At 36.3% G+C, this 18,350-nt stretch overlaps 2 protein-coding genes and 1 pseudogene across 2 annotated transcripts; 1 reads left to right on the forward strand and 2 right to left on the reverse strand.

Annotated features, from left to right (window-relative positions):
- Positions 1–227: 227 nt before the first annotated feature.
- On the reverse strand, positions 228–2,159 carry LOC113774221. Its single transcript, XM_027318778.1, has 6 exons — positions 1,956–2,159; positions 1,666–1,869; positions 1,268–1,369; positions 799–1,176; positions 488–711; positions 228–384 (listed from the first exon to the last, which is right to left on the reverse strand). The coding sequence occupies exons 1-6, from the start codon at positions 2,157–2,159 to the stop codon at positions 228–230; spliced, it is 1,269 nt and encodes a 422-aa protein (XP_027174579.1).
- A 5,252-nt stretch (positions 2,160–7,411) lies between these two features.
- Positions 7,412–9,132, reverse strand: LOC113774222. Its single transcript, XM_027318779.1, has 2 exons — positions 7,968–9,132; positions 7,412–7,872 (listed from the first exon to the last, which is right to left on the reverse strand). The coding sequence occupies exons 1-2, from the start codon at positions 9,130–9,132 to the stop codon at positions 7,412–7,414; spliced, it is 1,626 nt and encodes a 541-aa protein (XP_027174580.1).
- Positions 9,133–13,160: 4,028 nt separating this feature from the next.
- On the forward strand, positions 13,161–17,928 carry LOC113774223 (annotated as a pseudogene).
- Positions 17,929–18,350: the final 422 nt, after the last annotated feature.

Consider the following 18,350-nt stretch of genomic DNA (forward strand, 5'->3'; position numbering starts at 1 on the left):
CTGCAATTAGTCCTCCCTGCTGTACATTCCATCAACCAGAATCCCAAGGGACTTGTAAAATTATCCCAAAGAGCAGAATGCATATAGCAATGTAAAAGAAGAAGTCGATACTCAAATATAATTCATTGAATTAAAAGTCGATAACAAGTACAAACATAGCAAATACTAAAATCGCAAACAAGTGCTAAAAGCAAGTACTAAAATATCAAACCAGTACCGAAAGATTCTTATTTACAATAACTTGAAAGCTCTATCGGAAGCACAAAATAAAAACTCTCATCCCTAATAAGTTGAAAGAAGTAGAAGTAGCTTCCAAACTTTCCATTTTGTTGAGAGTCCTCAGGCATAACCACGAAGTCCCCATCATTCTTCAGCTGGTTCCACCTGTGCACAAAGACCAAGGGGATCATTAGATCATCATAACTAGAACTAAAATTCCAGAAAATCCGCAATGTATTTAAGTGCATATCTCACCAAATGACAAGACCGAGCAACTGGTGCACCGAGTGCATCTTGAATTGTTTGTTGTAAATCATATGGTCTAATCAATTGCTCACGTGGAGTCATTGCAACTTGTATCTGTATTTCACACCAGTTTGGCCCAAGAGCTTGTCCCCCGACCTCATCCAATGGATTCATACTCCGTAAATATCCCTTTGCCACGATTTTTGTTGGGTCAAACAAACTTTTTAGTGAAATCATATTCCCTACCTAGTAAACATCCAACAAGTACAAGAATCAAACTCATGCCAAATTCCAGATTACAAATGCAAAAGTTTAGAAGTTGTAAATACTTACTCGAATAGGTCGCGTGGCTCGCGATGGAGCATGGCTTGACACATTGTTAGATGATGATGAAGGATGTCTCGGGCTGTCAATTGGAGAGCCCCTTCCATGTTGAACTAAAACCATTTTCTTCAAGCTGTCTATTTCATCACCTTGTCGCTGAAGTCTTTCCTCCAAAAAGACCAATGTTGACTGTTGTTGAACACTTATACGGTAGCATGTGTTGCAACTAGGAATGTTTTCCCATAAGTCTGTTGGATTCACACCGTCACTAAACAAGCGAACATGACCATGTTTGTCTTGCCCAACCACCTGGGCAAATATATCATCGCGACCAACTGGATCTTGCGAATCCGATGGAAGCTGATTTTTCAGCTCAGTCATTTTTTCCTACATAATAAAGGAAAACACTTGTTATTGCAAAAGACTGTCTGAAAACATCCATGGTAGAATTGATAGGCTTGTGTTCTAGGATTCTTACCAAATTCTCAGCAACTATGGTACTTGATGGAGTTCCATCGGCATGGGTATAAAACTTATTGAACATTTCTACTCTAGTAGGAGGTTTTCCCAACTGTTTAGCCTATAAGAAATTGAATCGTTTTAATTATAGTTTTAGCATTTAGCATATAATTAAAAAACAAGCTAACATAATGAAACATGTACGAGCAAAAAAAATTAGCAACTAAAAAGTTGATGAGGTATCACCAAGTGGTTCCGAAGATGAGCAAATGACTTTTTTCTGGTTGTGTGGTTCATCTTCTTCTCCCCTCTAGCTTTCTTGTTCCTCTCACTTAGTTTCTAAATTTCAAAATCAAAAGCAAGATTACAGCATTGAACAAACACAACTTTATGAAGAATGTTGTAGCTGATTTGTACCTTTGCTTCTTCACTTTTCCAATAAGCCCAAAGTTTGATCCATTGCTCTTCCCGTACCCTTATGTCCTTTTGAAACCGAGCTTCAGCATTTGGCACGGCAGGATCAAAATAGTTAGCCTTTAAATCTGCCTTCCAACTTCTCCATTTTTTGTCAATAGATCTTAAGGTCCAAGCTTTCAGTCCCATAGGCAAAGCAAATCTTTCCTGAAACGTAGTTAGCAACAAGAAAATCAACACAACTTCACAGTAATTTTTGTACAAAGCATACATAATACAAAAGCTACCATTACCTTTATCACTTCTAACATGTCCATTTTAAGTTTCCTTGGCATCTTAAGCCATGTTTCAACATCTATTGGACAATACATACCATTCCTAGCCAAACTGCCCAAGAATTCAGAGAAAGAGGTTTTCTCACTTATTGGGATCCCATTGTCATCGAGTTTAATCTCAATCCGTGGAAGTTCCTTAGGTCGACCCCAAATTTCTTTCATAAATGTAGGGCCTCAGGTTTTCTGATGTACTTCACTTGAATCATTTGTAGTTTCTTTTCCTGTATAAAATAAGAAAAAGGTGCAAGTTATGAACATAACAAAATGCACTTCTGGAATTGGTTCAAAACAGTTAGTAATACCTGCATTGTCCGAGTTGCATGACATGAAGGTGGTGTCACTGGAATGTGGACCTCGAGAATCCTGATTTGGACTTTCTTCAGTTGTTTCATGCCTTGTTCCAAGTGGAGATTGTTGAATTGGAGAGTTCTGGCACTGCTCATGCGACTGCGAACCTCCATCAGCTTGTTGAGTAACTTGGTCACCTGATTCATGCATTATTCCCAATGTAGAATTCTGAATTGCAGATTGAGGTGCCCGAGCAGCTTCTCCTTGCACTTGTTCAATTACATTTTCATGGCTTGTTCCAAGTGGAGGCTGCTGCCTTGTTTCATGACATGAGGGAGGTTGCTCAATTGGTTCATCTCTCAATCCATTTGCAGCGCGCTTACATTTTCGACCTCTACGGGCCATACCTGCATAATATTTGAGTGAAGAAAGGGACAAATGTAAATGTTTAAAATTTATTGAAGCAAACACTCTACCTATAGTTTCTTTAACTTACAAATGCTATTATAAAGAAGTACTACTTGAACAATAAACTGGCATGACAAGTAACAAATGGCATTCTTCAAGAATAAACCAGGGGAAGACTATGGAGTTGTCAACAGAACAGAGAAACAAATGGAGAATATACGATTCAATGCAGCAACTAATTGGAAATGAAATGAAAGCTACATGCTTAAGTGACTGCAAGAATATACATGGGAAATGCTTTGATCTACATCCTTTCAGCATGAAAGATATGCAGAATTTACTACTGCTAGACACGAAACTTTTTCCATATTGTTCTGAGAATGATGCCTATGATCAAAAGTTGGTATGCTTCTGCTCAATGAGGGTGCAAGTAGAAGAGTCCACGTAATTTTAACTTCAGTAATGGAGCAAACTAATAAATGATTGTCTTGAATTAACGAAATATACTTGGTCATGTGATAACCAAAACTTGCAGAGGATAATGTATTCTACCAACAAATACAACTCTTGGTTTTGTATGTTTAGGGATGGCAATCGGGTCGGTTATGAAGCTCTACTGAATACTTTTATTTCCAGATTCTGACATGGTTCTGCATTTATCAAGAACACTAATTCTATTGTTCTAAGATAGTGTCTCATCTAAACAAGAGCTCAAGCTTTACGTAGCATTGACGATTCCAAACCAAATTACTTCTCTTTTTGCCAGAGCCACATCCACAGTTAAGGGTTGACACTTAACAGTAAATGCACAAACACTTTATCCAATACAATTGTAACAGTACAAACAATACAGTCGTAGAACAGGAAGGAGACGAAGAGCATCACGGTAAAAGACTAAAAACGAGAACCCATCACCAAAAACAGATGGTTGAAATTGTACATTCAGTTCACAGTAGCAGTCTCCATTCGACCAGGCTCACCTAGAAATGTGCTTCTCAGAAACGTGCTTTTCACACCGCCACCACCCCCCAAAGCTTTTCACACCACCACCACCCCCCAAAGCAAACACTCTACCTAGAAATGTGCTTCTCAGAAACGGAGAAGGTGCTTGTCAGAGATGGGAATCGAATAACCTGAAAACTAAATCTACCATGCAATGCAAGAACATGTCTATCATGCAATGCAAAATTAGACACAAAATACTGAAATTACCTCAAACTATGGCTTGAATCCCTAACTTCTCGGTTTCCCCAAGCTTCAAGATCTGAACTCCACCCACCACCCAAGCTTTGAAGCCCTAATTTCTGATTTCTTGCCACCAAGCCAACACAACAGCCGAATTTGGGATTTGCATGGTGCGAGCTCAACCAAGTTACCCAAATGGGTGCGAGTTCATGGACGGCATTTGACTCAAATTGGTGGTGCGAGCTTGAAAGAGAGAGAGAGGACAAAGGCAGAGGACAACGAGAGAGGGAGAAGATGTCTGAAATAAAGGCGGTACTAATGACGCCAAAGTAAATTAGTCAAGCCTCTTGAATTTTTCAATTTGTCGCGCTACTAATGACAATTTTTGTGTGTTTGGGCAAAATTTTGTTCAAGCTATATAACAACTAAAAATTTGGTTAAAGCTATATACAATATAATATAACAACTAAAAATATAACTAAAAATTTTGTAGCTATATACAATATAATATAACAAATAAAAATTTTGTTAAAGCTATATACAACTAAAAATATAAAAAAAAATAAAAGCTATATACAATATTTTGAGAAGCTAACAAAAACATTCTTTTAATCAAAATGTTTTCGGTTACTCAATTTATTTTATGCTGCTAGCAATTATGTACGGCTTGTAGTCTAACAAGCCATTGGAAGGATCGAATTAGTTTATGAAACAAGAAAATTAACTTGTGAATACATGAACTTTCCATTGATAAACATTGGGATTAGAATTGATTGAACATAAACATTGAATATATATATATTCAATGTTTTCAATTCCAAAGCAATTGCCATTGAACTTTGTGTTAATTAGAAGCTTACTATCACTTACAAGATCTTACTATTGAACTTTTCAATGATTAACCTTAGGCTTACACTTACAACGCATTGATTGAACATAAACATATAGTATGATCGGTTTGATCGATTTGATCGTGCTTGATCGGTTCGATCGTGTCTCCTTTTCACTTTGAAGGATAATCTAAAATTGTGACTAAACCGATTAAATTCGATCAAAGATCAGTTGGATTAGAAAGCTCTATCGGAATTAACTTTTTGTATTGTTATTGGTTTTAAAAATAATTTTTTCATGGTATTAAAAAATTATTTAAGAAATTTATAGATTAAAGTTTCAAAATATTTCTATTGATAAAAAATTAGACCTCGGGTTATTGGGAAAAAGAATTGGCCATAATATAATGATTCACAAATGTAATATTACAGCTTACAATTAATGGAATTGCTTATAAAATAATGACCAGTATTTATGCAGCCCATTGGGCTCTTAAAATGAGTAATGGGTTCCTTGGAAAGTTGGATAGTTTTATGTTTGGTCTGAAATGATTTGCACATTCCGTACGTTGCCAATCATCTTCTTCTCCCCAAATCATAGCCTCGATTGCCAATTGTTGTCATGCCATTAAAAGAAAAATCATTCCAATACCATTTTTATGAATAAGACTGACGATTACTAACCAAGACTAGAAATCCAAAAACTAGACCATAGGAGTATCAATGAAAGAAAGGCCTTAAAGAGGCAAATTAATACACTAGTTTTAACTAATAGCACCAAGTCTTTTATCACATCTGTCAGAAGGCTTAACATGACACCGAGAGCACTAAACTCAAAGCTTTGTAAATGCCTTCAAAACTAAGAATGTCGGTCATATTAGTAAAATACAAAAAAAAATGATTAAAACCATCGACAAAAGGAAATAAAGCCTAGGCCTAGCAATTAAAACAGAGAAGAATAGGGCCAGTAAGCTTCAAAGCTATAAAAGATTCTAAATCAAATTATATTGGGACAAATCAACTTCAATCCCAAGTCCATTCTTACGAACCCAACTAATTTCCTCATTTTCATTCTCAACAACAGGATTGCCAACATCACTTTGCAAATATGTGTCAACATCCATAGTTGTGCCCATGTTATATCCAGCTCTTGCAGTGGTAGAGATAACCACTTGCCAATCCTTATCAGTTGGATCTTCCACATAAAAAACTTGTGATGCTTGTGAAGCGAGTATAAATGGCTCAACATGAGGCCTCACGTTTGCAAAATTGACTAAAGTAAACCCATTAGCATCTTGTTTCATTCTCGAACCATTTGATATCCAATCACATTCGAATAACACCACCCGATGACCTCCGTAAATTAATTCAATCATATTTTTCAAGACGCCGAAGTAAACTAGTTCACTCAAAACTGGATTTTGATCCCTTATACTTGCAAAACTGGATGTTGTTGCATTGACTGTAACACCACTATTCTGCGTTTTTCTTTTCTTCTCAACTTCTTTGGTGTGAAACCGAAATCCATTAACAACAAACCTGTCATGTTGGATTCCAACAACATCTGGACCTTTAGCAAGGAACCTCAACTCTCTCAACACCGAAACATTTTGAGGAAGTTCTAACTTGTCAATCTGTAAAAAAAAAAAGAGTAAATAAATAAATAAAAAAAAGATGAAACTATATTTGAAGTCCTACAATTCAAATTGTACTTAATATTCAGAATTTTACTTACATGTTCAGCAAACCAACATGCAAAATTTTCGCTGTGCAAGCGCTCTTTTAGATGCTGTGGAATTTGAGGATGTCATTCTTCTATCAATATACGATGCTGCCTAGAAGTACATGAGTCAAAATTGTAATCATGCATTGAATTCTACAATAAAATTTTAATGCATCAAGTTGTAGTTGAACTTACTCTATGTAAGGTGTGACAGCATCACAATTAAATAAAATATACTGATGTGCTTTACTCAAGATATGAGCATCAAAGACTGTTGGCTTGCCCCTCCCCAAAGGATGTCCTGATTCAGAGAATATATCTAAACCATCTTCAATTTCCTTATGTACTTCTTCATTTCTGCTTGGACGATTGAATTTTGTCTCAACATAGTCCGCAAGATACAATGAGCAAAAGTTAATGCATTCTTCTGCCAAGTACCCTTGAGCAATCGAACCTTCAGGCCTACTTTTATTTCGAACATAAGATTTTAATGTTCCTAAGTACCTAAAGTATCATCATTCCAACCTCTCTAATTAGTTCCACAAATCAAAGAAAGCAAAAAAGGAATAAACATTTAAGGCATAATGAGAATTACAAGCAGTACCTCTCTATAGGATACATCCAACGATAATACACCGGCCCACCTAATTTCACTTCAGTTGCCAAATGAACAACTAAATGCACCATGACATCGAAGAAGGTTGGTGGGAAGCATTTCTCAAGATCGCAGAGTATGACGGCAATTTCACTTTCCAAACGAACCACATCTTGAGGACAAATAACTTTAGAACAAAGCTGCCTGAAGTATCTACTCAATCGAATCAAAGGATAGCGCACTGATTTTGGCAAAGTCTTTTTCAAAGCTATAGGCATCAATTGCTGCATTAGGATATGATTATCATGACTTTTAAGCCCTGAAATTCTTGGTGATTTTACTCGAACGCATCTTGAGACATTAGCTGCATAACCATCTGGAACTTTCACTTTTTTAGCACATTGCAAAACATAGTTTTCTGTTTTTTATCCATTGCAAAGGAAGATGGAGGTAAGTACACCTTTCCAGGTTCTGTCTCAATGGGATGCAGCTCTTTTCTTATTCCCATTTCTCTCAAATCACGGCGGGAATTATAATGGTCCTTTGCTTTATCCTCAATATCCAGCAATGTCCCCCAAATATTTTCACAAACATTCTTCTCAATGTGCATGAAGTCAAGATTGTGTCTTAAGACATTATCTTTCCAATATGGCAAGTCAAAGAAAATACTCCTCTTTTTCCAATTGAAAGGCAGCTTCGGATTACCTTTCACAAGTTTTCCAAATTTAATTTGCAAGTCTCCCAATTCACTCACAATCATATCCCCGGTTTGCAATGGTGGTCGCTTTCCATGTTCTTCGGTGCCATCAAAGAATTGGGCTTGCTTTCTAAATTTATGCTTACTATCTAAGAATCTCCGATGACCATATAGCAATATTTGAAACTATGAGTCAACCGTCGTGCATGAGTGAACTTGTGACAAACAGGACAAGCATATTCACCTTTAGTGCTCCAGCCAGATAACATTGCATATCCAGGGAAATCACTAATGGTCCACAACAGAGCTGCATGCAATTGAAAATTTTCTTTTTGGGATGCATCATAAGTTTGAATGCCAAAATCCCACAATTCGGTCAATTCTTTAACTAGAGGCTGTAGATAAACATCAATATTATTCCCAGGAGAGGATGGTCCGGGTATTAACAAGGACAACATGAAGTACGGTTGCTTCATACACATCCACGGAGGTAAGTTATATGGTATTAAAACTACAGGCCAAGTACTGTGTGTAGAACTCATGTTGTTGAATGGATTAAACCCGTCAGATGCCAACCCCAATCTAACATTTCGACAATCCTTAGCAAATTCTGGATGTAGATGGTCAAAAGTTTGCCAAGCTGGAGAATCAGCTGGATGTCTCATACAACCATCTTTTGTACGTTTTTCCTCATGCCATCTCATTTGAGATGCAATTTTAGAAGACATAAATAGTCTTTGTAATCTAGGTTTTAAGGGAAAATGCCACAACACTTTTTGAGGAATTTTCCTTTTTTCCCCAGTTGGATCATTTTCTGAAGCAACCCACCTAAGCTCGTTACATGTTTCGCATGAAGTTCTTTTTTCAGCACTACCCCAATAAAGAGAACAATCATTAGGACATGCATCGATCTTTTCATAACCCAGCCCCAATGTATTCATCAATTTCTCAGCCTCATAGTAAGAAGACGGCAAATTAGTCATGGCCTCCGGAAATGCTTCTCTCAACAGCTCAACAAGCATATTAAAAATCTTGTTACTCATCTTACCCAGGCATTTTAGGTGAAGCAAACGAATAATGAAAGACAATTTCGAGAAATTTTTGCAACCACTGTACAAATCCTGTTGAGAATCATCAATCAATTTGTAAAATTTTTCAGCCTCTGAAACAGGAATGTCCCCTTCTCTATTCAATTCATTTGTTCCATGTGGTATCCCAAATACATCATGGACCAAGTCTTGCATGTCATTAGTCCCATTTGAAACCCCAATTGATGTATTTTCAGAATTAGATGTGGCTTCATTGTAGTTTGAAAGTTCTCCATGTGCTATCCAATTATTATAACCCTTGATAAATCCTACCACTTTCAAATGATCATATGCTTCCATTTTTGTCACACAAACACCCATGCCGCAATCTTTGCAAGGACACAAAATCTTTCCGTCACAACTTGATCTAGAAAATGCGAAGTTTAGAAACATTTGAAGTCCTGTCTCGTACTTTTCACTTGTTCTTGGAAAATCCATCCATCTTTTATCCATACTTTTAATATAAATAAATGTCCTCCAACGAGCTTCCAATAGCCTACTTTTTAAACTCAGGTCGTGGCTTACAAGTCCCTAATTTCAAGTTCAAGAATTTACAGTCTACTAAATCAAGCAGCCAGCAAATAAAGGAAATCAACAAAATGCAAAATTTCTCAACAATCTATAAAAACAGAATTTGCAAGTAAGCGGATAGAAATTTTATTTACCTAATAACAGAAAAAAACCCTTCGTACCAACTCCTGCGCTCACGTCTTCGCAAAATTCCTAAGTTCAATCTGAAATGTCAATGGTTAAACAAACACATGAGCGTGAAAACTAAAGGTGAAATTCAAGAATTTTACTAAATTTCCATCAAAGTATACATACATCTTTGGTGTGTAGTGATTAATTTTATAAGTCATCTCTTTAGAAAGGCATGCAACTGACGGCATAGGTAATTGGAAAAAAGAATGACAGAAAAGTCCCCTAGCTTCTAATCATGCCTATGAAGATCCTTATGAACATGTCAAAATACTTTGACCCAACTGCATCAATGTCTCTGTCTTATTAATCTAAAAGTCCCCTTTTTTGGGCTCAAAATTTGCACTATAATAGACTGATCAAGTGCAGAAGACACTTAGTACAAGCGTTATACTATATATTTCAAGCAACTCACGTACTGATTAGACATACAATTTAAAACAGAAAAATGCTTGTAAAGATGCAAGTACTACATAGAATTTAACATAGAAAAAAGCAATAGTGATATAAGTGATACCATTGGGTGAAATATGCACTTAGCCGGAGGACCACCTTTGTGGCAAAAGCCAAAAGGCAGCAAAGGTTACCTTTGTTATGCAAATTTTGTGCCTCACATTGGCGGTCCATTATCTGCATCTTAATTGTCTTTGGGCTTACATAGTCACGGTTTCCCAATTCTGTCACCAGAATAATTTCCTGCTAGGCATATATAGACCATGGTCCTTGTTTCATTTATTTATATCGAACTTGTTGCTGAGTGTTCATGATTACGATAAGCAATGCAATTTGGTTGAAGCTCTCTATTCACAGTTTTGCTTAACCGTCCCCATCACCCAAACAGAACTAGCTGCCTAAACAAACTTCAATTACAGCTAGGTTTCATAGAAAAAAATGAAAAACAGGGGGAATTGGCAAAAGCCAAAAGGCAGCAAAGGTTACCTTTGTTATGCAAATTTTGTGCCTCACATTGGCGGTCCATTAATCTGCATCTTAATTTTCTTTGGGCTTACATAGTCACGGTTTCCCAATTCTGTCACCAGAATAATTTCCTGCTAGGCATATATAGACCATGGTCCTTGTTTCATTTATTTATATCAAACTTGTTGCTGAGTGTTCATGATTACGATAAGCAATGCAATTTGGTTGAAGCTCTCTATTCACAGTTTTACTTAACCGTCCCCATCACCAAACAGAACTAGCTGCCTAAACAAACTTCAATTACAGCTAGGTTTCATAGAAAAAAATGAAAAACAGGGGGAATTGACTTTTTATCAAACAGGTTTTGGGCAACATACTAATCATGCATGGACACTTTATTAGCTAGCCTATGTACAATTATGGCATGACAACAGAAAAAATGTAACATGGACATAAAGATCAATCTCCTCAAAAAATACGCAATCCAATTGAACAAATTTCCTCAAGTTTTCATCTCCATTGCAGCAAAAGAAAAAGCATCCAACACCGAGTTGCTATTAATGCTACAATTAGATAGATATCATATTTAAATCTTTCAATAATCTTAAATGAGGACAATATAACTCAACTAGCGACAGCTTAGGCCAAGAATCTTTACTTCTCAGAAAAAAATTTCCAAGTTGCAGGACAATACAATTTCCTCCTTTTAATTCTGATTACCTTAATTTCCAAGTTGCAGGTAATTTCTTGACAACGAAATCAAACATAAGAGCTTCATTGTGTTTACCACTTCGATTTTGGAACAACATTTGCGTGCCTGAAGTATCTTCCAGCTTTCCTAATGTACAGCTCCGATCTTCTAATTTTACTCCCTGCCTGCCCTTCCAGATGTCTTAGCCGAAGGATTTAAAGTTGAGGTTAGAAAAGATGAAGATGGTTGTTTGCGGAGATAGCTTGACTAACATTCTGGATTGGCTGAGATAGATTGTATGCGGAGAGGTGAGAGAGATGAGAAGAAGAAAACTTTCACCAAGTCCTTTTGCCGGCAAAATGAAACTTCAGAGTACTTTACCAAGTGTCTGGAGCCAAATTAAAACGATGTCATTTTCTGTCTTTTTTTTTCTCACATTTTCCCAAGTGTCATGATAGGTAGTCTAAAGGCACATTATTATTTTATATCATGATAAAATAAAAAAATTATAGTACATATTATTGAGTTGGTTAATAAGTGTCATGATACATTTGGTATAACGACACAAACTGACAAGTGTCCTTATAGACATGTCAGAAAAGGCCATTTTTGTTGTAGTGTGTGGATAGAGATGGTTTTGTACTATATTCTATCAAATCCTCGCAGGTTTGTCACATTTCAATTTGTTTTCTTCACTATTAGTGAATAGTGTTTCACCCCTTCTTATCATATGATATTGTATTTATATACCAACAAGCTTTGCCAACAACAACGTTCAACCAACACTTGAGGCTGATCGGATGCACTTTTCTCATTTTTAAGCTGTTCTCTCTTTCTCCTGACCAATATCTTCATCAAATACCCCAATCCCAAGAACTCTCCCTCTCTCTTCCCCCCCTCCCTTCTCTCAACTTCCAAGAAGAAGAAGAAGACAAGGTTCAACTTTCTGGTTAGTGTTTACAATGTGAATAAAATGCTTGCCATTAGTTATGCTTTCTTGATCTGCTTGTTCTTGTCCTTCGCATGAAAAACAATAAAGAATCGGAATATGGTTCTTTTTGCGAGTAGTCTATAAGCCACTAGTGTCTCTCTTCTAAGATGAACATGTGGGCAAATGGTACTTGAGTTAATGTTTGCTCAAATATGATGAATCCATCCATGCATGTCGTGGATTGGATGTAAATTAATACTATACTGAAAGGTTCTTTCTTCCAACACTAAACTTCACCTCAGTTCCTCGATCATTTGCCATTTTGGTTTCTAGCATATTCGAAACATGAGGTGGAAGATGCCACGCAAAAGAGAAAAAAAAAAAGAAGAAGAAGAAAATGAGGAAATATTTTGATCTTTCTAAGTAGCATCATAGATTCAAGGGTTGGTCCATGAACAATCGTTTCTGCACATTTTTTGTGTAGCATGGTGGGTGTGAGAACGTTTTCTGCAGTCCAAGCCATGAGCTTGAGTGGAATGCACTCAAAGAAATGAACATGCTTGTTGCCTACAAAGTCCGTTTTTGCGGCCGGCCACTTTTGTGTTCAATAAACTTGCCTAACTACGTGCAAGAAAGGTGATTGGGCTAGGTTTAGCATGAAAATATCTGTGTTTCTTGGTGGGATCCACTGCTGGTCTGCCATTTCTCTAATGTATACCATTGGCACACATGAAGTACACATTTCTTGGGTCCCTCCCTAAAATGAGATCATCATCATCATGGCCTTGTGCTCACGGATGGATATGAATCATGGCAAATTTAGAAAACATGGTTTTGTGCAAGTGTAAAACACACTCAGTGAGCTTTCAGCTCCCAAAGTTGCTTTCTTGATGTTAAAATAATCAAAAGGAAAAAATATCTTCAAAGAGCTCATTACTTAGGAAAGTATAATCAGAATTGCTTTTGTTTTGTAAGTCCCTTCTTCTTCTTCTTCTTTTTTTTCGAATATTGCCCTTCCAAAATCAAATCATACTTCAATTCCTATGGTGGTTCATAGCTGCTCTAGTGAGAACTTATTGGTTGACTTTGTTTTCTAGGATAAGTTAATCAATGGAGATGGAATCATGTGTGCCTCCTGGATTTCGATTTCACCCTACAGAGGAAGAGCTTGTTGGATACTACCTCAATCGGAAGGTTAATTCATTGAAGATCGATCTTGATGTTATTGTTGACATTGATCTCTACAGGATGGAACCATGGGATATACAAGGTATTTGATGACTTTAGACATCACATTTTTTAACAATTACACAAATCGTATTGCACTCAAATAAGAAATACAGCTGCATTTTCTACTCCCTAACAATAAATCTATATATCTTAGAGTTTAAGAGTCATGACAATGTGATAGTTTTCTCCCAAAAAAAAGTGATTTTACTTTTCAGGTTTTTATTTGTTTTAGTAACAAAGCTTGTACCATATACATGAAAATCAGGTACAGATTTCGAAATACATCCGACTTTGTAAATTTTTTATTAAAAAAAAAAGGAACAGATGGTTTAACATATTGAGATTATTATGGCAAACATCCAACTAGAGCAAATTTTGCATAAATCTTTTTTTGCATGGTTTGTTTTGTTTAATGTAGTTGTATTTTCTGATTTACAGATCGGTGCAAATTAGGATATGAAGAGCAAAATGAATGGTTCTTCTTCAGTCACAAGCAGGAAATATCCAACAGGAACCCGAACCAACAGAGCCACTGCTGCTGGATTCTGGAAAGCAACTGGAAGAGATAAAGCTGTGATCTCAAAGGAAAAAATTGTAGGAATGAGGAAGACTGACAGGATCATGCATGAGTATCGGCTTCAAACATCTGAGCAAGGACCTTCTCAGGCAAGTTTTTGAATCGACTTTATCAAAATCCAAATTATTCCTGCAAAATACTAAAGTTTCACGCTAGAAGTAAAAGGAAGAAAAAACTGCGGCTGCTTTCTTGAATGCAAATTAATTATTATGCAAGTCCATACTTGAAAAAGGGAGCAAAGGATTTAAGCTTTTGAAAAGTTGGATTTTTTGATTGAATTGTAACTTTGGTCAAGAGAGGCCATAATGTTCTTTTATGCATGCGAACACGCACAGAAAAGTGTCACATATGTGAAACTGCATGTCTATTTACGGTACAGTACGACAACATTGGATGATTCATTTCCCATCTTTGTGTCCCTTTGATACAATGAACCTGCACATATCTCATCTTTTTGCATGTGTTTTAAACGTTTCAAAATGTTTCTATTTGTTCTCATGAAAGCTACGGTTTAACAGGATTTCCAACCAAGTAAAAAGTCTTGCTCGATGTGCACTAAATTACCTTTTGCTCTTTCATATGTTTATAAAAACTATGGTGAAGTCACATATAGCTCTGGTGGAATATACTCATTATAGTCAAAACATTAAATGTCATTCATTTTTCTAGTAGAAGTTGAAATATTCGAGTGGATCCTTCATTTGAACTCAAAGTTTTTTGGTTTTTTCTATTAATTACTGTAATATCTTCTGTGATTCAATGTTAATGAGATCAGATATAATGTTTTTAAAACAATACCAGAAATTTTTCCAAACGATTCGCTTTCTAAACCTCATCATCACTTTTGGCCCCCACTTAAAACCAAATAAAAGCTGGATTACAATTAGAACCTACAAATTAGTGACACTAAAACTCGTTAGAAGGATGTTGTTTGGACTAAAATCTAACTAGGATGTTGATATTGCAGGAAGAAGGATGGGTTGTTTGCAGAGCATTCAAGAAGCCTTGTCCAAGTCACAAGCAAGGTTTTGAAGCCTGGAGTAATGCCTACTACATGAGAGAAAATGGAAAATACCAGCCTCCATCATTTCCTGACAAATCAATTACTTCAATGCATGCTGTCAATCCGATTTCAATCCATGGGTTTGATTTTCAGCAAGTTCCCTTGCGGGCAGATCATCATGAACTACTATCCAACCATGCGGCCCGTTTTGACAATCAACTCATTGAAATTCCACAACTTGACAGCCCTTCTATTTCAACAAGTTTGGCAACAAAAGATCAGGTTTTTGAAAGCGGTAGTTTAGTCAATGAAGATGGCGAAGATGTGACGAGCAAGATATACTGCCAGCAGTACAATGATTGGAAAGTTTTCGATAAGCTACTTGTTCAACAAGTGATTGATCCATCAGCTTCATATGCATGCCAAAACCAGCCTGTGTTAATACCCCGGGATGATGAATTGTTGCTTGGATGCTTTACTGACTTGTAGGTAACTAAGATTGGAATGCAACCAGGGACAGGATTCAAAGACAAATAGATGGTACTATTAAACAGTATCGTCCACTGAAAAAGTTTGATTAACAGCATACTTTTCTGGGTTGGCTAAGAAAGCCAACTCCACGCTTTTGGAAATCTATGGATAGGCATGACAAAGGAAGAACATGTGGAAGGAAGTCTTACTCAAATCTGGAGTGGAATTGTTGCTAACTTTGCCTTTCAATATTTTTTTTCTCTAAAATTGTGAATTTTTCTTGCTGGATGTAATTGTATACTTATATTGCTTTGTTGATTGTGTTCTACAATGACGTCATACTAGGTTAATTTTTGGCTAATTTTTGCTTGCCCTTAAAGTGTGGAATATTTTAGCCTTCTTAATGTTCAATTGCAATTTTTTCACCTAAAACAACGGATCCATTTTCTAATAGGCGTTTGATTACAGCCATCAACCTCCAGTCCATGCATGTCCTGGTCGAATTAGCTTTGTTTGGTATTTGAACCTGTATACTCTACCAAGGGTATTTGGAGAAAGTTTGCTTCATGCATGGTTGATAGATGGCAAGCCTTGGAGTAAAAGTCAATAAACTAGGCAATGATTGATTGGAACTTCAAGGGACAAAACCTTTGATGTCTTTGATGTCTTATAAAACCCCATACTTTTTCCCAGGATTCCCTAAGGCTACGTTGGGGAAATTCTATTAATGTAAGGGAATTAAAATATCCTACCACATTTGTGATAGCAAGGGACAAAACAAATACCCTGTTACTACAGGGAAAACCATTAGCAGCGTCTCACATTGGTCGGAGCAGTAAAGTGAGTTAATCATAGGAGTTTTCTAGTAAATGCTGTAATCTTAAGCCTGAGAATTTTTCAAATGGTTTTCCAACGGGTGCTCATGGATACTTGTTAATATATTTAAATTCTATTTAACCTATTATATTCATATGCATACTAATAATTATTATTTTCTCTTACATTTATATACTTTAATTAATTTTTACTTCTTAAAAATTTAACATTTGAAGTACATCTTATCCATTATCCTAAATATCTAATAAGAACCTGTTAGACAAGCGCCTGTTAGATGGACTCTTTCTCAAATTAAGTGATTGAAGATTCTAGATTAGTGTATCTAGACACACACACCCGTTAATCTCTCATTCTAGAATTTAAAATCGAGAGAACCTAAAATTCTAGTTGTCCTTTTGGTATCAAGGACAGGCAATGGCTGCTGCCGTCAAATGTCCATATCCATCCACCGTCAACGTTAGTAACTTTGTGTCATTATAATTAACAAAAGAATACTACCGAAGTTGGAGGACCAAAATGGTTGCACTCATTGAGAGTCAAAACTTTTATGGATTAATTAATGGAGAATGGCCGACGCTATGTCAAACTATAACTATTTCACCTTGGATGTTAAAACTGTCAACGACAAGAAGGACGTAAAAAATCCAGATTTTATCCTATGGAGGAACTTAGTGTTGTAATATAATAGGTATTTCAAAAGATTCTCTGTCTTGTGGATTAAGTTGGACTCTTTTAAAGCAAAAGATTTTACTTAAAGAAATGTGACTTTTATCCTATTATCCATGACAAACGTAAAACCTTTGATTGCTATTGCTAAAGATTAGCAACAGATTGATTTTTCTTAAAGATAGAAATGTTCCAAGATTTCCTCAATATCTTCTTGGTTGTTGACCTCCTAAATGTTAGGAAATTATCCATTGTTTTGTCACTTAAAACTCAACTTTCCAAAGATAATGTTTTTATCTGCAAGACCAACAAATAAGTTTTATTCCCATGTTCCTATATATTAGCAATAACTAGCAAGAATTATCAGGCCTTCAACGGCTCTTTCTTGAAAATAAAATTTTATCCATTTCTTAACATTAGTTCCTGAGGTCTATAAATAGCTTTTATCCTTCACAAGACAGAATATACCACTGAATTTGTAAATTCCTCCCTCTCCTTCAATGGCTCTTTCTTGAAAATAAAATTTTATCCATTTCTTAACATTAGTTCTTGAGGTTTATAAATAGCTTTTATCCTTCACAGGATAGAATACACCACTGAACTTTCTAAATTCCTCCTTCTCCTCTTAGCTCTCAATTCTATCCACTTCCTCTACTGTTAGATTAAACTTTGCTGTGTCTAATCCTTCTTGCTATCAACAAAAAGAAGGCTTGTTTAATTTTTGGGAAACATTTCAGTGTCCCTAAAATAGTTTCTTAAAACAGTGCTATTTAGCATGACTTAAACTTGATCAAATTACGTCTTCAATATTGTTAGCATTGTTCGGCTTTTTTATCAACAATCTAAGAAATTATGGCCTTCGACAATGTTAGCACATTGCATCCATCATCAGTATATCGCATCCATCATCGGCATATGTTGCAGTCATGCTGCCATTAGCTAAACCTTTTCTAGACGTCTCCAAAATTGAAGTTTTTGTTAATAAAAATTTCAAAAGGTTGCAAGAACGTATATACTCACTTCTCGACATCCATGGAGTTGCCTATGCATTGATTGATGCTCAACCTGCTGCAACTGCTGATGCTAAGTCATAAGAGTCATGACAATATGCCAAAATGATGCGGTTGGGCACGAGATCCAAGGTGCTCAAGTGGACCCTGTGAAGGTGCTCCAAGGCCCAGTAACACGAGCACGAGCTAAGAGGTTCAAGGAGTCACTTCAAGCCTTGGTTCATGCCGTCCAAGCCCAAGAGAAACTGCCCATTGAAGGGATTGAGTTGGAAGATCCTTCCAAGACTACTACAGTGTTGCTTACAGTTGAAGATGCAAGTGTTCAAGCTCCAAACGGCGGATTGGGCCGCAGTTAAGTACCCTTGCTGAGCTGTACGGGCTATTTTTCGGCCAAATAAAGAAAATGGGCTAGCCGAATTTCCTTTGTATTTTTCAAGCTTTATTAGGGTTTAATCAAGGCTATAAATAGCTTAAGTGATGTTTTACATTCAGTTTTTGGTAATACA

The sequence above is a fragment of the Coffea eugenioides genome, chromosome 6, assembly GCF_003713205.1.
Source record: "Coffea eugenioides isolate CCC68of chromosome 6, Ceug_1.0, whole genome shotgun sequence".
Classification (NCBI taxonomy): domain Eukaryota; kingdom Viridiplantae; phylum Streptophyta; class Magnoliopsida; order Gentianales; family Rubiaceae; genus Coffea; species Coffea eugenioides.